The sequence below is a fragment of the Mandrillus leucophaeus genome, unplaced genomic scaffold (assembly GCF_000951045.1).
Source record: "Mandrillus leucophaeus isolate KB7577 unplaced genomic scaffold, Mleu.le_1.0 Scaffold566, whole genome shotgun sequence".
NCBI classification, from domain to species: Eukaryota; Metazoa; Chordata; class Mammalia; order Primates; family Cercopithecidae; genus Mandrillus; species Mandrillus leucophaeus.
This window is the reverse complement of record NW_012106097.1, coordinates 1,508,468-1,531,914: the sequence shown is the minus strand read 5'-3', so window position 1 is coordinate 1,531,914 and position 23,447 is coordinate 1,508,468. Positions and strand designations below refer to the sequence as shown.

Genomic DNA, 23,447 nt, shown 5'->3' with positions numbered 1-23,447 from the left:
TTTTTTTTTGAGATGGAGTCTCGCTCTGTCACCGAGGCTGGAGTGCAGTGGCATGATCTCGGCTCACTGCAACCTCTGCATCCCAGGTTCAAGCAGTTCTCCTGCCTCAGCCTCCTGAGTAGCTGGGATTACAGGCACGTGGCACCACGCCTGGCTAATTTTTGTATTTTTAGTAGAGATGGGGTTTCACCATGTTGGTCAGGCTGGTATTGAACTTCTGACCTTGTGATCTGCCCGCCTTGGCCTCCCAAAGTGCTGGGATTACAGGTGTGAACCACCCTGCCTGGCCAAAGGTATTTTATAATGTACATAATGTTAGTGCAGTAGAAAAAAATGTATGATTTGTGAATAAATACACTGTATTAGGTGAGATGCTCTATAGTTTTTACTGATAGGATTACATGACCTAACAAGTTTGGAAGCCATTGCTCTGGAGAGCAGTCTCTGCCAAAAAATCCCAGGGAGGAAAGGCAGGATTAAAAGACAACTCTGGTTTCCAAAAGCCAGTGCCCACATTGTAGGCCTGACTAGTGTTGCACTTTTTAACTTTTCTGCAACTGGCTCATTGAGGATTCTTAGAGCAGATCTGATTAAGTAATGATTTCCCTCTCTGCCTTTTCTTTCATTCATTCATTGACCCAAAATTTTTTAGTTCCTACTAAATGTAAAGCATTCTACTGAACATGGAACAGCTGGGAACAAAGCAAGCACATTCCCTACCCTCTTGAGGGCTGGCATGTGCAAGGTTTCATGCTGTTTCTTTGACCATCTCACCAGTCTGGCTTTTTATTTCTGGAGCTTGTCATGGATTTACAATTACAGCTCTGCACCTGCCTCTGGCTGGAAGTGAAAGGAGGCACTTCTTTTTTTCTTTTTTTCCTGTTTAGATGAAACAGACTCCCAAGCTCCTGTAATGGTGCATGTAATTGATGTTTCAGGAAGTTTGAGAGATAACTGGAAAGCCTAGTGTCCTCTATGTTTCTTGGCAACCTGCTCCTGGACTACGGCTGTCCTGGAGAGGGTTATTTTCTGGATTCATTTTGTCACAGTGGCCATCAGTAGCGTGTATTAGTGCCTATTCTCAGAGTTGAGCATTTCCTTTTCTAAATGACATTTAGGAAGTTCAGTCCTAATACATCTTATTGTGTGCTATTTTATGTGTACTGGGCAGTTTCTCCTTTAACTTCTGTTCAAATACTGAAAAGCTTTTAAACATTTTCCTCAAACTTCTCTTTAGCATAAACCACATGTCATCTCTTTAGAAATTTTTGGCTTCTCTTGTATCAGCAGCACTCTTTCTCAAGCAAAAAACTGATGCAGACACACTGGTTATCAAAGAAAGACTCAGAGAGGCTAACAAAGGGAAGTGGCTCAGATGGTGAGAAGCTTAAAGGAATCCTGTAGTATGCTCTGAATCCGCCCACTTCTGAGTCATCACCTTTTTGTTCACTCCACCAGCACCTTATTAAACACTTTCTGTGTGCCAAGTACTGCACTGGAAACACAAAGACAGATGTGCAACACCCTTAAGAACCTCATTAACAGAACCTCAATAATATCTCATCTTTATCTCTCACCATTCCTGTGGGGATTGGCACAAAGATGTTCCATGTACCAACACATGCCAAGTACTGCGCTAAACACTTTATATATGACATTCCATCAGTTATCTTGCCCTGAGTGACAGGGTTCTAAGTGGTTTGCCCAGGTGCTCTGGGCTGCACTGTTGTTTAGGGGCCTACTCCTGGTCACAGCTGATTGAATCAGGGGTGGATGCCTGAGCCAAGAGGGACCAGATTCCCACTGGAATTCAATATTAAGCCCTAGAGACATGGGTCAGTTTCTGCTGGCAGCTGAATGGGGATGTGGTGAATATCTTTCAATGGAGGAAGTGGAGAAGTGAGAGCAGGAGCACGCAGAGGGAGAGAAACTCCTCTATGAAAAGAACAAAGGAGAAAGTGGAAGAAAGCAGAGATTAGGGTAAGGAGAGACAGGCAGCAAGAGAGCCAGAGACCGGCACATGAGAAGCTGCCTGAGCTCTTGTCTGTCCCAGTCCTTCAAAGAGGCTCAGCTCACTTTTACCTTTGGGTTCCTTCCATGAAACACCCTAAATCTTCCTGTACTCCTCTATTTCTGATACCTACCCTCTCCCCACTTTTTTTTTTTTTTTTGCTTACTCTGTATTAAGTGGGTTCTTTTACTCATTACTTGTAACCATAAGAGCCTTCATGATGACAAGCTAATGTTCTGGTTCAGTGAGGAGGATCAACACTGAAGAGATATCAGCTGATACCAGGAAGGTGCTGTGGATGAAGGTCCATGGAGTCCCAGTAGAGGCTTGTAGGAAATAAGGAAGATTGAGAACAGGGACCTGCTTGGTGAAGTGTGGGCAGCAGTGGAGAATGCAAAATACCTCTTCTAGCAGATGAGCTTCCATTCACAAATGGCAGCTCACAGCTGGTGTGGTATATTCTAGAAGTGAGTAAAAACTGGTCCTGTGGGGCTCTAGGATAGGGATAGGTAGAACCACAGGGGTAAGGGTATGCACTACAAGGGGAAATTTGTGCATCTGACAAGATCATGAGTGTTAGAGCAGTATCTTCTTACAGAACCATCTAGTCCACTCCATGACAGTGACAAGTTGAGTGAGTCCTCCTATAGTTCATCCTGGAGAAACGTACTAATAGCACCGTATAAGCTAAATCTTATTACATTGAGTTTTTATTTTATGTTCTTACTTTGTCAGGGATAAACTTTAACCTGCATTTATCTTGTTTAAACATGTATTTTTGGTAATTTTCAGCTCAAGGTTTGATGATGGTTACTTTTATGTGTCAACTTGACTAGGCCATGGGGTGCCTAGGTTAAACATTTTTTCTGGTGTATCTGTAAGTGTTTCTGGATGCAGTTCGCATTTAGTTGCTGGACTCAGTGAAGTAGATTGCCCTTTCCAAGTTGGATGGGCATCATCTAATCTGCTGGAGGCCTGAACAAAACAAAAGGCAGAAGAAGAAGGAATTTTCTCCCTCTTTTTCTTCTGCACTGGTTGAAGTGGGACATTTCATCTCATCTTCACCCAGCTTCCAACTGGGATTTACACCAACAGCTTCCCTGGGTCTCCAGCTTGCAGACAGCAGATCATGGGACTTCTCAGCCTCCATATCATATAGGCTACATCCTCACAAAGCAGTCTCTCGGCTGGGCGTGGTGACTCACACCTGTAATCCCAGCATTTTGGGAGGTCAAGGGGGGGCGGATTGTCTGAGCTCAGGAGTTTGAGACCAGCCTGGGCAACACAGTGAAACCCCGTCTCTACTAAAATACAAAAATTTAGCTGGGCATGTGCCTGTAGTCCCAGCTACTCAGGAGGCTGAGGCAGGGGAATTGCTTGAACCCGGGAGGCGGAGGCTGCAGTGAGACAAGATTGCACCACTGTACTCCAGCCTGGGGGACAGAGCAAGACTCTGTCTCCAGAAAAATAAAATAAAATAAAATAAAAAGATAAAATAAAGCAGTCTCTCTCTCTCTGTGTGTATATATATGTAAATATTCTGTTTCTCTGGAGAACCGCAACTAATACAGTTTGTTATTTTAAAAACCCACATTTGAGGAAGGCAGAATTGGAAATTGAGAGGACAAACAGATTTTGGGTTCCTTAATAGATCAAATTCCTATAAGACACTGGCAAATGCTATTTTCTTTCTTTCTTTTTCTTTTTGTTTAAGACAGAGTCTCACTCTGTTGCCCATGCTGGAGTGCAGTGGCATGATCTCCACTCACTGCAGCCTCCTCCTCCCGGGTTCACGCCATTCTCCTGCCTCAGCCTCCCGAGTAGCTGGGACTACAGGCGCCCACCACCACGCCTGGCTAATTTTTTGTGTTTTTAGTAGAGATGGGGTTTCACTGTGTTAGCCAGGATGGTCTCAATCTCCTGACCTTGTGGTCCGCCCACCTCGGCCTCCCAAAGTGCTGGTATTACAGGCATGAGCCACCGTGCCCAGCTGCAAATGCTATTTTCAAAGTGACAGGTTGTGGTCATAGAATACTGGAGTGCTATAAATAACATGGAGCCATTTGGATGTGGCTGGCAATGAACTGAAAATGTGGCTCCAAATGTCTACTTGGAGTTATTTACCATGTCGTAAAGACTCAAGCAAATTTTAAGCCACATTAGAAATCGGAGTCCTTTTATCAGGAGTCAAACAGCAACTCACTCCAGAACATTCTCCCTCATGTTTTCCTAAGTGGTAAGTTATAGGGATAGAAACCTTCTACACTTCCATTGAAATTATCCATTAACCACATTAAGAGATTTATATACCAGCACTACACAGTGTCAATTTCAGCAGCCAAGTCCATTTTTCCATTTCAGGCATATGTGAAAGGACCCTTTAAAGGCTACTTGAAAGATTCAACAAGGCCATAAAATGAAATTCTAGCAAGTTGCTTTGTGAACTAGTCTTTCAGTTATAGCCCCACTGCCAATTATTATTTCAAAGGCCTTATTCATCTCAAAACTACAGTTCCTTTCTTTCTTACAAAAGTGAGATGCCCTTTGCCTTTCTGGAGAGCAAAGTCTGCTATTAGAATTTCCCAACTCTGTCCTGGCTGAAGAGGAAAAACAGATGACATATGTTTATGTTTCAGAGGGAGGACTGGATGGTGATAACAAGTAAAAGGAGAATTCATTTCTGAGAAGAGAGTGAAATAAAATAAAATGGTTAACATTTATTGAATGCTTAATTTACTAACTCAATATCCTCAACCATCTTATAAGTTGTATGCTATTATTTATAAAATTTTATAGATGGATGCAGGAAGAGGTCAGGTAACATTTGCCCAATGTTCTCAGCCATTTCTTTCCTTTCAAGTAAATATCTGCACTCAAACTTGCATGGTGATGATGAAGTGAAAAACAAGAAAATACTGATTTTAATTTGTCAGGGTCTTTCTGGTTAGCATGGACACAGTGGGGAGTTACTGCATGTCAGAAGGACAGATGAAAGGGAACATGTGCCACCCGCAAAATGAAATGATGTTCCTAGAGTTTTAAAAAGAATTCAACCAAAGTGCCAAGGTACATTTTTAAAGTAGATCTGCATATTTCTTTGTTCTTTCAATAAAATAACTTAATGGTTCTTTTAATGTTAATTTAACTAGATAGGATGATATCATCATTTCTCAGAACCATTGAGCATTTTTTATACAAAATCCACAAAGATAAAACCATAGGCAGAAGAGATATAACAAGGCCAGTGATGCTATTCAGAGAGATCATTCATTTCTGTTTTCCTGTTGTAGGAAACATCTGAGTTTGCAATTTTATATCCTCAGGCCCAAATTCTATATTCTGATTTGCATAGCTCCTACTTTCCTACTGAAGAATTTCCACTAATGTAATTAAGTCACACTGCCAAAGCTTAGAAGAATACAGGAAAGAAGGCAGCAGACAATTAAAATCACTCAACTATTTAGAAGCACAGGTCCTCCCTCCCCCAGTAATTCCCCATACTTAAAATACATGTCATAGACATTCTCTGTGAAAGCTTTAATGTAAAAACCACTTAAGAAATGGCATTTCCTCTACACAGGTTTTATACCAACTTACCTCTCTAATCATCAAGGTTCCTTCTCTTGAAATACTGCCACTGAAAGTGTCTGCGTGAGAGGTCTCTAGCCCATGCGTCCCCACCATTCCCACATTGTACTGCTCGTTGCTCCCTGGAGCTCCTGTTGGTCTGAGATGAGAAGGAACAACATTCATGGCAATGTAGCTTTAGGAAATATCTGTTTCCTGTTCATATTCATTATTCGTGTTATGGTAAAATATACATTTTAATAACATAAAATTTACCATTGTACCAATTTTAAGTGTACATGTCAGTGGTCTTAAGCACATCTCATATTAATTTTAATGTTTGCTGATGTCTGGACTGGCCCCACTTTTGCAGTAGCCCCTCTTGACCTATTCTCTGCCCAGCAGCCAGACTGAGCAAGTGTTTGGCTTTACATGGAAAAAAACACTGAAGTTGGCACCAGGAGTCACCAGGCTCTGCATGATCTCCCCTGACCCCCGCCTCCTTCTTTGAGCAGCAGACAACCTGACCTGTTTTTATACATCCTGTTCCCTCTGCCTGGAAAGCTCTTTCCACTCTGGCCTTGGTTGGTTCCCTCTCATTCATCCTACATGATGCTTTCTGTGAGAAGTCTGCTTTTATCACCTATGTCTTATCCCAACAGCCCCTCTCCTTTTCTCTTCACCCTTTTTCCTTAATAGTTCTCATCACAATTTGCAATTATCTTTTGAATTCTCTCTTTCTCCTTCCCTCTCATTGCGTGTGAGGGCAAAATCCTTGTCTCTCTGCTCATTATTATTACCCAGTACCCAGCCTAGAGTTGTCACTTACTAGGAATGCAAGAAATAATCATTAGATCCATGGGCTTTATGCTTCTATAAATAAGAAATATCTACTAAGAACATTCTGGCTTATTGGGGCATCCATAAACTAGGGGCTTTAACTTAAACAACATTCAGCCTCTGTAATCATCCTGCATGGTGGCATATTTATTTTCAGTTCTTTTCTTGCTATCGTGTTTACAGTATAATGAGAGAAGGCAACAGGATCTCAACATACTCCCTGAGAACACAGACTGATGTTTCCTGTGTCCTGTAGTACACAGCACAGTGCCAGGGCTCAAAAAGTGATGACTGACTGCCCATAGTGAGCTTCCCTCTCATCAGGAGTGCCTCATTTGCATGACACAGAATTTCTCTGATTTAGGAGCTCAGGGGAATTGAGAATCGCACAGGTCATGCAGCTCAACCACAGGTTGCGGTTGGTACAACATGGCTCCTGGAAGGAGGATTTTGGTTGTTAATGCGATACTTGCTGTTCTCCTTTTGTAGCATCTGCCTCTCTTTTAAAGTGGGTTTTCTAAAAATAGGAAAGTTATCAAGGCTTATTTCTCTCTAGGCATATTAATTGCAACTTATATCATTTTGTTCTTTTATTTTCATTGTTACTTATGTATTTAAAAATATCTCTGGCCTCTTGGATCTTATGTAAGTCCAAAGAATTACTGGAATCTTCCATCTAAGAAACAAGAAATACACAAGATTTATGATGTCTCTGGGGCAGAGAAAGACATATTTCAAGGATTTTTATCCATAACAAACAGGTGAAAAGATGACAGGATGAGTCCAGACAATAAAATGTATAGTGAAGAAGCTTACATTGCAATTACTAAACTGGACCAGTGGATTGAATGAATCTAAATATGGGCTAGAACTGATGTGTTTGGGAAGAAATTCCAAAGAGGCATTTGCATTTTCAACATTTCATTCCTAGAAAGGAGCTTTTAATGGTGTTCCAGAGACATGGGAAAAAAATTGAATTCCTGGCATTTTGGTAGATTGGTAAATCATAGTTTTCAAAATATCATTTCTTCACTCATTTGTTTATCTTGTGTGTATCTTTCATTTTTTTTCTTGCTCTTCTTTCTCTCTTCTTTCTTACTTTGTGCCTTAGTACTTGTTTGGAACAAAATGATATAAAGCTGACAAATCAATGAAGTTTTTATCAAGAGTCTTCCATGAGGGCAGCCACTTTTCTTCTTTATCAGACAGGGATTCTTTGCTATTGTCAGGGCTCAGCTGGCCTGGTGGCATCTGCCAGGCTGATGCTTGTACAATCAAGTTCTCCTGTCCTAGTCAGACCTGCTTCCTCTGTTACCTGAGTAACAGTTTTCTTGCTGGCCACCCCATCTTCAGTCCTTTCCCCTCATATCCACTCCTCACGGCTGCGAAAGTGAGTCTTCCAAAACACAAATCTGACCAAGTCCGAGTCACTCTTCTACTTTCAATCTTCAGTAGCTTCCCATCAACCACAGGATAAACTTGAAGCTCCTTACTGTGGCTTACACGCTGTCCATTATCTGGTTCTTGCCTGTCTCACTAACCTAATTTTTTAACAAAATCCTGCTCCAACTTCTAACTCTACCAGCATTTAACTTATAATTCCTATGCACATTATGCTAGAAAATCCCTGGTGATTTTAGCCTGCCCTCTCTACCTGGAAGATTCTTTTCTATTGTCTGCCTCCTTTTGGCTAACTCATTCTTTAAGCTATAGTTCAGGTACCTCCAAACCCATCCCAGCCTCACTGGAATGGTTTAGGTGGCTCTCCACTCTCCCTCCACGTTGCCCTTTGTGCACCTCTACGACTGCATTCAATACACAGTCCTGCAATGATCAGATCTCATTAATGTTGGTATTTTCAGTGCCAGGCATGGTGCCTGGAATGCAGGTAGCACATAATAAATGTTTATTAAATCGCTGAAGATCTTGGGTCAAGGGCTTTGTTTAATATCTAACAGAGATTTCATTCAGGTTTATTGTAAAAATATAGCTCTTCTGTGAATTGATGAGTAATTGGCTACCAGGATATTATTTGCATATTTAAAATGTCTTGAGCAATCAATGGTAAGTTTTGTAATTTTATGAAATTGGGTTCACTAGGATGTGCCAAAATAATTTTCTTATAATTGGGTGGTTATCATAGAATAACAAAAAATCTATTCAGATATGTCATAGAACTTTACAGGAGAAAGAGTTAATGTATACACATTTTAAAAAATCATTGAGATCAGAAGCTGCCAGGAAAGAATGTTAAAAACCGTGATAAAAGAATCTCACCATATTACAATTGTATGAACAACTTCAGTGAGGAGAAATGCGGGAAAAAGGCATTGATCTAAGTAACCTTGGAAATGAGTGGAGTCTGTAATACTAAAGGCAAGAGGAACTGCACATAAACACTGTACATTCTAGTTGACAAAACTGTTTCCCATGAGAATACAGGTTAACAAATTTGATATTGCTATACAAAAATACTGGATGTGCACAATTAAGTAAATGGGTGGTTGATATGGTGTGGCTGTGTCCCTACCCAAATCTCATCTTGAATTGTAGCTTCCATAATCCCCATGACATGGGAGGGACCTGGTGGGAGGTAATTGAATTATGGAGGTGGGTTTTTCCTGTGCTGTTCTTGTGATAGTGAATAAGTCTCATGAGATCTGATGGTTTTATAAAGGGCAGTTTCCCTGCACATGTTCTCTTGCCTGCCACCATGTAAGACATGCCTTTGCTCCTCATTCACCTTCCACCATGATTGTGAGGCCTCTCCAGCCATGTGGAACTGTGAGTCCATTAAACCGCTTTTTCTTTATAGCTTTATACACTCTCAGGTATGTCTTCATAGAGGTATGAAAATGGACTAATACAGTGGTTGATGGCAGAAGCCAGGTTTCTGACTGTTGGAATGGGAATTTACAAATAAGCAAGTGGAAGAGGTCAGAGTGATCCATGTTGTTGTGATGGATTAGAGTTGGAGATGTCAGTATGAATTCACATTTAGCTTAATATAGGTACAAATGGCTACGTACAGAAATATTTGTATATACATGGGTTAATGTACTGTTAGGGAAGTGGCAATGAGAGTGATAGATAGGGCTCAGGCGTTGGATAACTGTTATCCTTTAAAAGTTGAGAAAGCCATGTTGTTAAGCATGGGGGCATGGATTAGCAGTTCTTGCAACTAACACACACATATTTCCTTGCTGTGTTAGCTGAGAGGGCCTAAAACAGGTGACATTGTAGTAGTAATGAGCATACTGGGTGCCTAGATATTGGCTTCTAATATCATCGAATGAAAGGAATCAGGGTTACTGAAGAAGTGGCTGATTCCAGGACTGGCATAGGAAATATACAAAATGAGTCCGGATCGGAGCATCTTGTAGTGTCAGAAAGTAAAGAGTGTTCAGATGCACACACATGTACATGCACAACAATACCCAAACACAAGTGGGGGCATGTCAGTCGAAGAGGCACAGGAGCTAATTGAAAGAGCTCCCAATGGTCAAAACTAGAAAATTGGAGCAGCAAAATAAAGAAGTATTATATCCACGAATCTATACTGATATAAATGATGGAATAAATTAATAAATAACTAGAGGAGGCACATCAGTGCAGAAGAATTCTAAATAAATTATGTAGCTATTTTACCCTACAGGAGGGAAGCATGATTCCGCACTCCTCAAGTGTGGGCTGTACATAGTGGCTTCCTTCCAAAGGGTACAGCATAGAAAAAAGGAGAAATAAAAGAGTCATTTTACAGTGGCGAAATCTTCCCTTCTGGAGCGGGTGCTGGTATTTGAGGGAAGATACTAATACAGAAGGTTGCCTCTTTGGCTTGCTTGATGTGATGCAAATCAAATTAAATGCCTTTCCTTGCATTCTTTTTATTCTATAAAGCTTTTTTTTTTTTTTTCCTGATTATAAACTAGTCCATGCCCATCATTTAATTGGGGACATACATAAAATAAAAATCTCCCATAATTATATTACCCAGAGGTAATCATTCCTATAATTTTGGTGTATTTCCCTCCACTCATTATTTTTCTATACATGCAGAATTGGGAAATAGTGCAATTGGTGAGTTAGGGAATATAAACTTATGCACTCTCATAAGTTATATCTTATAAAATAAATGCAAAACCAGCACAGTGCATAGAAAAAAGCTATTGTTTTAAACATCGGAAACCACAGCTGTTTGTCCAAATGGCTGGTGCTCCATTTCTGAGAAGCTTTTCTGTGTTTACTTCATGGTGGGAACTGTGCTACAATATATTTTTGTTTTCTGCTTTAAATATATATAGCACAAAATATAGAGATTTACCTTAACAAAAGAAAATAAAGGTAATAAGAATGTATATAAGAGGCACTCTGGCCCCCAAATACTCAATTCCTAAATAAACTATTGTTTTATAATGAACTTTTAATAGTATGAAATTTCTCAGGCATGCAACTATCACACTGTAAAACAGACTATATATATTTTATATGCAATATAAAAATATATATATTTACAAATTGAAGTAAACATACACACATTTGTACCCTTCGTACCCTTATTTTCTCACATATATAATCACATATTTTAAATGTTCTTTAACGATCATTTCCATCTATCTAAAATTTACCAATCCCTTAAGGACCATGTCAAGTCTTGCCTCCACTATCAGCATTCCATGATAGCCTCAGCTTATTATTTCTTATGTAGATTATAGTAATAGAGCCTCTGAATTGCTTTATCAGTCTCTAGTCTGTTCCCTTTTCAAATCATCTTGCTGAAATAATCTTCCTCAAATATAACACTGAACTCAAGATACATTCAATGGTTTCCAGTGGCTACATATAAAGAGCACATTTCTTGGTCTGATTTCACTAGTCCAGACTCCCCTCCATTCCATACACCATACATTCCCACCAAAGTCAACTTTCTGTGTCTTTACTTTAACTCTTCCCCCTGCTTGGGATTCTAATATTACCTTAGATTTTTAATCTTGCTGACAGTTATTTGCATAGAATTGGCTATAAACTCTTCTTCAAAGTCAGAACTTGCAAATTCAAATCAGTGCAATTAAATGTAAATTATAGTCACTGAAGACCCACTGTATGCCAGATACCATGCAATGTGTTAAGAGCAAGAGAGATGAGTAAGGCGTAACCCTTACCCTGAAAGATATCATAGTCCAGAAAAGGAGACAAAGACACATAATAAACAATCCTGATTCAAGGCAGTACATGAAGATGCAGGAATACACAGAGATACAGTGGTAGCACAGAAGAGGGGACAGGTTCTACCTGTGCAGGCGGGGCTGTGAGTAGGTGATTTCTAAAGGAACAGGAAATGCCAGACAGAAGTGCAGCGTGGTCTATTCAGGAAATTTTAGAAAGGTGGGTGTTTCTGCAACGGGGAATAAGTCCTAGATTTTCCTTTAAAGGTAGGAGGGTGAACACCATTAATAGCCTTGCAAAATATGATAGGGGACCTAAAACCCAAATGCTAATTAACATCTTTGGTTGTTCCTCCAAATATTTATATTAGCCTGCACTCTTCCATGTGTAATTTTGTCATTCTCCAACTAGCATATAAACTTTTGGAAGACAAAATCCAAGTACGAACTTATCAAATTTCTCAAAGACTTCAGCAAGGTGGCTAACACATAGAGTTTTAGCAATATTTTAATATGATTAAAATTCATTTCATGATTTAATTCCTGATACTTGCATGCTCAATGCTTAAAAGGAGTTGAAAACATCTGTCAGAAGAATTAAGCAATTCTGAGTCAAGACAAAAACTAAAAGGGCCAGCATGTTTTGCAGAAATGTTCTGGATTAGTGATTTTACCTCTAGAACAATTTTATTTACTTTTAAAAAGGCAATTTAATGCAATTTATTTCAAAATGTCATATTTTAGCATATTTACAGCTGTCAAAAACTGGGTCATCAACAGCAAAATAACCAGTATGGATTTTTCAGCTATGATAATTAGATTTGCCTCTTAGAATTGCTTGTATGTAATGATGTTAATCAGTGGATGACATTCCCTTTAGACTGGCCAGCCCTGCCTCTCCAGTCCCTGCTGAATTGGACAATAATTTGTGGCCTGAAATGGCTTCTTTTCTACATAGAGTGAGTGTGATCTGATATTCAATGCTAGTAGCTGAGCCAAAGAAATAGAGGTGATTGGAGTGTGAAGTTGGAAAAATTAGCATCTCATTCTATCAAGGTTGTAGCAGACCAGGGCACAAACACCTTGTGTTTACTAGGTGGAGGAATTGGGGAAGCAACAGGGGATAACAGGTTCTTTCATGGGATCCACTCCAATAAGAAAAAAAAAAAAAAAAAAAAAAAAGAGCTTTCCCCTCACCTTAAAAAAAAAGAGAAAGAAAAATAAAGACTACAATTACTAAAGAAAATATAGGTAGGTATAAATATTACATGTAGATATATTAAAAGAAAACTGCAAAGAGACTGACAGAAAGTATGTGGCAAAGATGTAGACCACAGAATAATGGATCAAGTAAAAGAAGCCATGGAGGGAATAAAGTAGAAAATCATAACGGGGATATATTTTGGAACTTTCTCTGCATGATTATCTGAGTCCTGATTCTTTTGCTGGGATGGTAACGCACGCTGGCTTGTGCATTTCTCCTTGCTTGTTGGTGGTAGTGTTGGTAATGAAATACATGTTTTCTGTTGTTAATTTTGATTCCTAAATGTCATTGCCCATGATTTCAGTCTTTCAGTTTTAGAGGGGAAGGCACGTATCAATGGTCTGGTTGTCGATATTGTTTGCCCTTGAGATGAAAAGAACCAAGAAAGAGTCACCAAAGGACAGTCAATCCATTGGCAATGGATAAAGTGTATGCAGTCCAAAAATGCTACATATTCTAAGTGATGTGTCCATAGAGAGAGAGAATTATAGAACTATTCTCCAACAAAAACCCAAGTCCCCAAAGTCAGTTTATCTTGCCACAGACCCATATACAATCTTACATTTAACTCATATTTTTTGTCCTTTTATTTTGGAAACCTAGTCCCTTCCTTGTCTACATTTTAAAAGTAGTTCTCTTACATCAGTCTGGGTATGTCGCTGACAGCCACCGTCCCATCATGGGTCTCACTCTCTCCATCTTCCTCCTCTTCCTCACTACTTTCTGACTCCTCACTGGAGGAGGAGTAATCAGTCACCTTCTTCATTGGGCGGTTTGTTTCTTCAATCCGGAGTTCTCTTAGTTCTTTGGCTAATGCCGTCAGATCCTATGAAAGAAAAAATTTGTTCAGCATATGAATGGTAGATTCGACCAAAGCTACATCTCTCAGCAAGTCAGTGCTCCAGCTTAAGCAACAAGAAAAAAAAGCTCTATATAGAACTGTGACAAACATAGTTACTGCATGGAACTAAGAAAATGATGTTTGTAGCGTGTAGAAGCTAGAAAAGAAAGATGAAATCAATTTAAACTTTGTTCAAAACCAATAGCTAGACTGAGACTGTTCAGTTCTGAATATATATGTGTACATATGTGTATGTGCATTGTATGTATACACATATATACAAACATTGGGTTCTCATTTTATTTTGGAAAGGTGAAGCTGGTCACCCCCAGAGTTAATGGGAAAATACATGGGATTAGAAATTGTACCCCGGTATTCTGGGACTCCTGCCCAAGCCACAGTGATAGCTTTTCCCCTCTTGTGATTGCTACTGTACCAAAATCTAGCATCAGTCATAGAACAGAGCAATTCCCAAGGTTCCAGCTACTACAATGACTCATTTGGTGTGTCATCATTCCCTGGAGAATAGAGGTACCACATCAAATCATGGCCCGTCCTAAAGCCTAGCGCCACTGAAATTTACAGCCACAGAACTGAATTAATCAAGAGGAACAACAACAACAACAAAAAGAGTTCTCTTCCAAAATGATAGGTGTTTCATTTTCTTTTGTTTTAAATTCCAGTCATCTGGCAGAAATCCTGGTGAAGAACACTAAAATGAATGTGCAAATACCAAAAGGAAGAGATAATTTTGAGTTTTCCATGAGTATGATGAAACCTTTAGCCTTATGGATGTGATGATGTGGTATTTAATCACCAGGCATACTGCAGGCAGTGTGCTGAATATCCGACTGCCTTTTATTTTACATGCTTTCAGAGCAATGCAGAGGGAAGCAGTTCTGCAAAAGCATGGCCGCTCTAATTTGCATGGGTTAAACTGCCCATGGCACACAGCATGCAAATGAGGAAAAAGCAATTTGACATCAGTCTTACCATTTCTCCCTATATTAGTGACCCATGTGGGAATCAGAGCATTCAGTGAGAGACAGGGGATTAGGGAGAAAGAAACTCATTGAAAAATACTAAATCCCACAGTTTTCTATGGCCATATTCTCTCTTTATTTCAATCCAAAAAATGTACACATCCAATTCACCTGATTGTAGGATTAGAGCAACCTGGGTGATGACATTTGATAATCTATCCTAACTGGTTAAAAGAAAAGCTGTGATAAATGTGTATAGTTAAATTATAATTTTATTTTGAGAATACAACAAGACATTATGTTTCTCTACTGCCACCTGTATGTCAGGCATTACTATTTTGGTTCACACTAGGAAAGGAAACGCTTTAGGTGTTTTACATGGTCTAGAAATTTAGGCAATTCATAGTGTTAACTGAAGGGTCATTTCTTTCTAATTTCATAGAAATCAAAGGGAAAGCAAAGTGACTTTTAAATTTGTCTTGACGACACCTGATTTGAAACCCTTAAAAAATGGAAGCTTCTAAAAATTCAACCCTTGCATTACATACAAAAACACACTTGGGTAGGGCTTTTGCACACAGGCACACTTGCACATGCCTCAATCTCAGTGAATGTATTTGCCCCATCTGTGAAAGTGAAAATAGAATTGTATTTAAAAGGCCCAACTGTGTTTAAATATAATGTATATTATAAAAAGAAGAGGAAAACCATAACATAGGTATAATTTCATGCAAATTTATTTCTGGTTTCTTTGGCAATTAGTCAAAATAAGAAAAGCTAATATCTGAATTTCAACTTTTACTTCTTATTTCCTCCTGGCAATTGTCAATGCTTATCTTTATCAAATGGAGAAGCAAGTGAAGGGTATGCTATTCTTGAGTACTTTGGGAAAATAAAGTCTAGATATTTGTTAAGGCTATGAAAGAAAACCAGTGAAATAATGAAAAATTAGATAAATTTATTTTGTATTCTGATATCTATATATTAGGACCGTGTTAAGTCTCATCAAAGAATATAGCTAGCATTTAAAATGTTACTTGTTATTAAGAATTACATTTTATACAATTTAAAGAGAGAATATGGTTTAAAAGAGTTTATTTCCATTGTCAATAATTCTGAGTAAAATATAATACTGTTGGCTATGGTTTATTTTAATTAATGATACATTTTCCCCAGCGCTTTATTTTCCTTATCGCTGACATTTCAAAACGAGACAAAAGAAATTCTAAAAAATCAAAATTATTTTAGAAATATTTAGTCCACAGGCTACTGATTTAAAAAAACTTTCGCTTGTTAAAATGACCTACATTTTTCGAAACATTGTATTTAGAAACACTTTAAAGTTCTGAACTGCTTAATAATTTTGCTTTTAATTATAATTTTTTGCTTCTGTGTTATTAAAAAGCTCTCTGCCCTGAAACATTAGAAATAACTGAAAATTTCCTTTAATTGTTAACAGTTTGGAGGCGAGACATATACGAGAATCCCTTTGAAAAGGTAAAAATAATGAGTAATTCAAAAGTAATACCTGTAGTCAAAGAAAATTAATCTTCCATTGCTGAGAACCTATGTGTTCAGCTGAAGTTCTGTTTCTTATCCATCCAGTATTGAAAAATTTATAATAGCAAAGTTATAGGAAATAAACACAATCTAATATTAACACCATTGGGTTCAATTCCATTTTCATATATTTTCTTCTTTGACAATACAAATTTCCCCATATAACGAGCTTTCATGGTAATTTATTACTTGGCTGTCTCAAGCCTGGAGCTAAAAAGTATTTAAAAAACAAAATAAAAGTGCTATTTAGCATGAAAATGTTTGAGAATATACAGCTAAAAAAGAACCATGGCAAAATGGTAAGAATTTTTGACTACAGAGTAAATGTGAAGATAGCTAAGAGGCTTATTTAACAGTTTTTAGAATCAACTAGATATAATTTTTCATTCAACAAAGGTTGTTTAACGATTATGCACACGTTGACTAGAAAGGCGCTCTTTTAGGTCCCTTTTTAGAAACAACATAGTTTAGTCAAATATTAGTTCAATTTTTGAACTATTTTGTTTAAATTTTTTTAGCTGGTTTTTTTTCTCTTTGTATTAAACTATTTTCTTTTTAGGAACTCTAAAGATATGACATTGGGCAAGCCACTTAGTTTCAATATCCTCATCTGAGGGAAAAGGGGGTTGAACCCTTAGTCATTGCTCAAATTCCATCCAATCTAAATTGATGTGCTCTGAAATGTTTGATTCCCACATATTAATAAAAAAAAAGTGGTAAAAACAGTGTTTTCTTATGCATATAATCTTTGTGAGACATATTTAATTGTGCCAACAAAAAAGGAACATTTATTTTCAGACTATATTAAATAATTAGACTATGCTGCAAAAATCTCATATTCCATTAGAAAGAAATGTCAAATTAATGTACACTCCCACAAATTAATTTTTACAAAAAGTTAAATCACTAGCAATAACAAGCAACAATATTTCAAAAATGATTTTTAGGTTTTTCATTTCAATCCCAGTTATCTAAATTGTAAAAACAGTCAGTGCGAGGAAAGCCCTACCAAAACCTATGAATGGAGAAGGGAGAAAGGTGTGTCAAAGTTTCTCAATTATGGCACTGTTGACATTTTGGGCCAGATAATTCTTTACTGTAGGGAGCTCTCTGTGCACCATAGGAAGTCTGGCAGCACCCCTCTGCTCTATCCACAAGACACCAGTACCACTGCCTCCCACTCTGAAGTTGTGACAACCAAAACCAGCTCTAGATTTTGCCAAATGTCTCCTAAGGGAAGAGGAGTGGAGGAATCAGCCCTGGTTGAGAGCCACTGGGTTAGGTAGAACCGCTTTATTGTAGTGGTTTGGATCAGTGATACTCAAGAGATCGGGATAGGGCTTTTCTAACCATACATAGCTCCAGAGATTTTAGTAAGCAGGTCACACCCCCTCAATTATTTGTAATTACTTATACTTCCATTGCCCCCTTTCATCTCTGTCCAGTGCAGTGCAGTACACCAAAAATTAGTAGAGCAATTTTTCAAAGCCTAAAATATTCTCGGTTAACCAGATGAAATCTGTGAGAGCCTTTTCCTTAATGAAAGACCCTCCAAGCCAATTTCTGAACTCATGTATTTCCTCTTGAGTTGTGCATATGCACAACTGTGTTATTGAGAACTGTAGCGCCAGAACTTCATTGTCTTTACCTGTTCTGGGAGAAAAACTGACAAAAGTTGTGATAATCCGTGTCCTTCTCGCTATTATGAGAGAGAGGGGCAAGCAAGGCCATGGCACAGAGCAATTAAAAACACACTCCCCTCTTCCCTTTCTGTAAATGCCATCCACATACTGCAAACATGCAGAGTCTCATTCTTTTATAAGCAACAATCCTTCAACTATGATTATAACTGTCTCAGTCACTCTGGGTGGTGAGGTGGCCATAAGTCTGAAAAAGTGAAGCTCTTTGGTGAAGACCAGATGCATGGAAACATGCTTCTCCCACCTGCCAAAATAACTCCATGCCTCTGGCCCAAACCTTAATCAAACCCTTGGCTTTCCGCAGCATGTTACACATCATAAAATGCTTTCACAAACATTACCTTAAATGATCCTAAACAATCTTGTAAGTGGGATGGGGAGGTGTTTTTATTCTCATTTTACAGATGAGGAAACTCTGGCCCAGAGAGGTTATGAGACTAGTTTCAGCCAGTTATTTACTGGGGGAGCCAAGATTTGAATGCAGCTTGCTGACCTCAAAGCCAGTGCTTTTTCCACATAATTTTCACAAAAGTAGTGCTCAGCAGAACGACAGCTTTAAAGCCATGATGGTAGTCTTTAGATTCCATGCATTTAGGACTCTCTGCAAGGCCTGGATCTTAAGAAAACAAATTCTATTCTGCTGTATTCATGCAGGTCTGACAAATAGCAGTAAAGCAGTCATCCTTCTTAGCAAGCTACCTACGACTGACAAAGCCATATATTTTTCTAATGGAAAACGTCTCCACAGATAAGGAAATAAAGTCACTTAACTTTCCAGGATTCATTAACTAAAGCTGATGTTGCTGCTGATGCTGTTGTTAATGTCCCACAAAATTAATCTAACAATACCTACTTACTCCTTGTTCACAAATCACACACACTAAATTTGGAGTGCCCTAGAATGATATCTCTTTTCTTGTTAGTAAAACTGCTGAGAGCCATTCCCTAGCAAGGCTGGCAAGCACAGGTTTGCTATTGGAAGATAATGGAAGGAGAAACTGCCATTAATAAAGCATGAATACTTGTCATTAGCCAGACTGGAACATTGGAAAAGTGACATTTTAGCTTAGAAGGAAGGTCTCTGAAGCTATATGGGTAGGTCTGAGGGTCTTAAAACTGGCTTCCATTTGAAGGGGCTCTCCTCCCAGCAGATTGCTGCAAACCTCCTCCCAGCAGATTGCTCCCACTGGCCACCTTTCTGAATGTCAACGTTAGGAAATAAGTTTAATATTTACATTTTGTGAAAGCATGACCAAGAAAAAGTAATACTAACCTCATCTATAGCTTTTTTATAGCTCTGAAATGAGAGGAACCCAATCCAGAAGAATCCACAGAAGGAGGAAAAGCCAGCAGAAAGGCAGCAGATTAGACACAAAATTGGAATTGTTAGTACGCAACTGATAAATACAAAAGGGCGAAGAGAATGTCAACCCAGGATGATGCAAATCCCTTCATTATTACTCTCAGTATACGTCCTTACTTTAAGGTGTTAAAAAAGAATAAACCAAAAAGCTTCACGTTCATTTCACAGAAAAGATTCTCAAGAGATTTAAATAGAAAAAGTAGATAGTAATTCATCCCAAATTAATTTTCAACTTTCAAATTTCAGCCTCCATATTCCTCTTTAAGACTACTTGGGGGTTTATCATGTTACAGCAGTGAAGCTGAATATTAAGTTGTTAGGACACCTGTTGGACACTGCTTAATAAGTTTGGTCCAGAAAAATATTGTCCTGGAGGTATGAAAAATAGCAGAAAAACTGTAATATTAATTCATGTGGAAAATAATATGAGGAAAGGGTAGAAGAGATTAGAGAAATTCACAGAAAGTACCCAAGCCTCTTTAACTTCTTCTTTCTTTTTTGCCAGAATTGCTGAGTAGAAATTATGGAATGATAGAAGTTATTTCTCCTCCTGTTGTATAGTTAAAGGACTGCTAATGATCAGCAAATAGCCAAAGGCAGAGGAGGCAATCCAAGATCTCTTCAGTTCTTTCCTAATCAGGGATGACTTTCTGCTGGATGTTTCTAGCATCTGTTCTTACTAATCTTGACAATTTTTGTTCGTATCATGAGTGTATCCCCAACTACTTAATCCTGTGGGTTCTCTGGTAAATTAAGAGTTCAAAACTCTTGGAGAGAAATGCACTCACAGCTGGTCGACTGGGCCGGGTAATGTCCCTGGATTCTTCTGGTTTCACCTTGGCAGGCTCATGGGGGAGTACAGGTGATCCTTCTGACTTACTGTTGGCTAGAGGGAAAAACAGAGGACCAAGAAAGAGATGGCCATCAAAAAGTGCTGGCTCAGGTTCTGAATGAATCATCTGTGATGTGTCATCACATTGAGATTACTCAGTGGACACGTCATTCGCTTGGGCAAATCCTCAAGCACATCCATGAAAAATATAATGTTCAGGCAAACACATTTAGGTTTGTCACCTGGAAATCACTAGTAACAATTAAAAAAAAAAAAAAACTGTAGCAAGTACCATCACCACTAGAGCACTTCTTATGTATCAGGCATAGTGCTAAATGCTTTCTATGTCAATTATCTCATTTAATCCTCACTCCAACCCAATGATGTGGCACTATTTTCCTATTTTACAGAACACAGATTTACAAAGATGACACGACTGTCCTGAGGTCACATTGAAATTATACACAGAGCTGGAGTTCTGATTTCTGAAAGTCCTATTCTCAGTCACTATGCTAAATGAGCCTCTAAGGTTCTATGCTTGTTTTCTTCTTTTATCATCTGTCCAATCAGGATAGGTTATGTTGTTGAAATTTTGTGTGGGAAAAAAAAAGAAACTTATTTTATTTGGTGGGATGGTTTTTAATTAGGGATGGGAGTGGTCTCAGCCATTTAAAAATAAAAGAATGAGGTGAGGGCAGGAAGGAGGCTGTTACAGGAGAAGGGCCCTAGACTGGAGGTACAGAGCAAGGCGGACCCCGACAGCTGCAGAGTGAATAGCCTCTCTGCGGTCTAGGAGCTTACAGATAGAGAAGATGCAATTCAGGGTAAGAGAGGTTGTTTTTATTTTTTAAAAAGTAGTCTTTCTTGGGCAGGGACATACTGGGGATACAAGAGCGCTTTTAATCCAGAAGAACAAAGGGCTGAAGGAAATAAAAAGTAAGCCTGAACCAGATCACAGAATTAAAATGGTATGTGTTTAAGTTTGGTTTACTTAAACATTTGCTCTAAGAATATGAAGTTGTCTATAAATAGAAAAAAGGTAAGAGAATGGCTGTTTTCTTTCTTTCCTTTATGTTTTTTAGAGATGGGGCTCTGTCACCCAGCCTGGAGTACAGTGGGGCCATCATAGCTCACTGCAGACTTGAACTCCTGAGCTTAAGCAATTCTTCCACCTCGGCCTTCCGCGTACCTAGGACTACAGGCATAAGCCACTACACCTGGTAGTTTTCTAAATTAAGGAAATTTATATTTGGATCAAGGCAACAAAGACATACAGTAAGTACCTCTGAGATGTGCCACTGATCAGAAGAATGCATATAGAGGCAGCTCTTGACCAGTCCATATCCCAATTCAGAGATATGAACATCAATCACATGTTAGATATCAAGCTTTTTAAAATGGAAATACAGTGATTTATTTAAAACCCTGAAAGGGTATTAGGAGATAAACTAAGAGTATTAGGAGGTGGTATGTAATAAAGAGTCTAAGAAAGAAAGAAGAAATGAAGGTTCTCATCAGGCTTTCATCAGACAGAGAAACTTGTAAGTACGTTAATGTTTGTCAAATTGCAATTAAAGTACTGGTCCTTCACTTAGAAGCAAAATTATCTTCTGAAGAAGTTGATTCAAAAAGAGTGAATTTTAGCTAGCTAGAAACAATGTATTCTTATGTATCATCACCTGGACAATAATAATGTTTTTCATAGGCTTCCCCATTAATGGAAACTAAACAATGATGAATAATTTGAATTAAATATTTAGAGAGGCTAATTTTCACCTAATAGGAATAACCAGAGGAGTCTTTTTTTTTTTTTTTTTTTTTTTTTTGAGATGGAGTCTCACTCTGTCGCCAGGTTGGAGTGCAATGGCGTGATCTTGGTTCACTGCAACCTCCGCCTCCTGGGTTCAAGCGATTCTCCTGCCTCAGCCTCCCAAGTAGCTGAGATTACAGGCATGTGCCACCATGCCCGGCTAAGTTTTTGTATTTTTAGTATCGATGGGGTTTCTCCATATTGGTCAGGCTGGTCTTGGAACTCCCGACCTTAGGTGATCTTCCTGCTTTGGCTTCCCAATGTGCTGGGATTACAGGCGTGAGCCACCGCGCCCAGCCTAAATATGTTTTTTAAGTAAAAGATTTTATTCCTTCCTTCAAGTGTATTCTACATTAGTCTTCATTGAATTTCATTTTGAGAAATACATGGTATTCTGAACTGTGCTTATGAACTATGTTCAGAATACTAAACAGGACAATTGGTACAATGGGTACAGGACATTTGCGGGTACTTGAAACTCTGAAAACTGGCAATCAAACAGAAACAGAAATTCAGGTGTCTGGTAAGTGACTGTATTTTCAAGTAAGTCTGATATTTGGTGATCCCTGGAAAACACTGGTATCTGACATAAGAAAGGATTTTGTCCATACTGATGGCACACACACAATTAGGGACAGTGGCCCACTCCCCTGAGGAGACTGAGGTTGAGAGCAGTTGAGGGGCTCTTCAGGATCACACAGTGGTGGCCATGCCTGGACTAGAGTCAGGAAGTAACTAACCTTTCTTTCCCCGTCCACAGCTTTCCTCCCAGGCAGTATTGCCAGGTAAAGGTAAGAGAAAGTTTTACCTCGAACTCTGGTGCGTTCACTGGATCCAGCTTGTGATCCAGGCTGGGAGCCTCCTTGGGAGCTGGGCTGGGAGCTGGGTGTGCTGGAGCTGGAGGAACTGCCACTGCTGGTCCTCTGCAAAGGACTCTCCAAGATGGGCTCAGTTCTCCGGAGATCAGGGTTGCTGTGTGAGTGGCAGAGCACACTGGTTACACAGACCTTGCCAGTTTTGCAGATCACATATCTGATAAGGTTTAATACCCAAAATATATAAGGAACTCAAACAGCTCAATAGCAAGAAAACGAATAACCCAGTTAAAAATGCGGAAAGGACCTAAATAGACATTTTTTAAAACAAGACATGCACATAGCCAATAGGAATATGAAAAAAATGCTCAACATCACTAATCATCAGGGAAATGCAAATTAAAACCACAATGAGCCAGGCACGGTGGCCCTCACCTATAACTCCAGCACTTTGGGAGGCTGAGGTGGGAGGATCACTTGAGGCCAGGAGTTCAAGACCAGCCCAGGCAACATAGTGAGATTCCCATCTCTACAAGAAATTAGCTGGGCATAGTGGCATGTGCCTGTCATCCCACTTAATGAGAGGCTGAGGTGGGAGGCTCACTTGACCCCAGGAGATCAAGGCTGCAGTGAGCCATGATCACGATACTGCACTCCAGCCTGGGCAACAGAGTGAGACTATGTCTCAAAAATAAAAAC

General features: G+C 39.0%; 1 protein-coding gene across 8 annotated transcripts in view; it reads right to left on the bottom strand.

Moving 5' to 3' along the window:
- TNIK (TRAF2 and NCK interacting kinase) overlaps positions 1 to 23,447 on the bottom strand; it is a 455,189-nt gene that overhangs the window by 26,907 nt on the left and 404,835 nt on the right. For 4 of the 8 annotated variants that reach the window (XM_011998297.1, XM_011998301.1, XM_011998299.1 and 1 more), the window contains 5 exons: positions 22,742 to 22,905; positions 20,080 to 20,177; positions 19,202 to 19,225; positions 13,486 to 13,670; positions 5,609 to 5,738 (listed from right to left, as the gene is read on the bottom strand). In XM_011998297.1, the coding sequence (XP_011853687.1) occupies positions 5,609 to 5,738; positions 13,486 to 13,670; positions 19,202 to 19,225; positions 20,080 to 20,177; positions 22,742 to 22,905 (601 nt within the window). The remainder of the gene's footprint in view (positions 1 to 5,608; positions 5,739 to 13,485; positions 13,671 to 19,201; positions 19,226 to 20,079; positions 20,178 to 22,741; positions 22,906 to 23,447) is intronic. The other 4 variants (XM_011998298.1, XM_011998302.1, XM_011998300.1 and 1 more) reach the window with 1 other exon arrangement.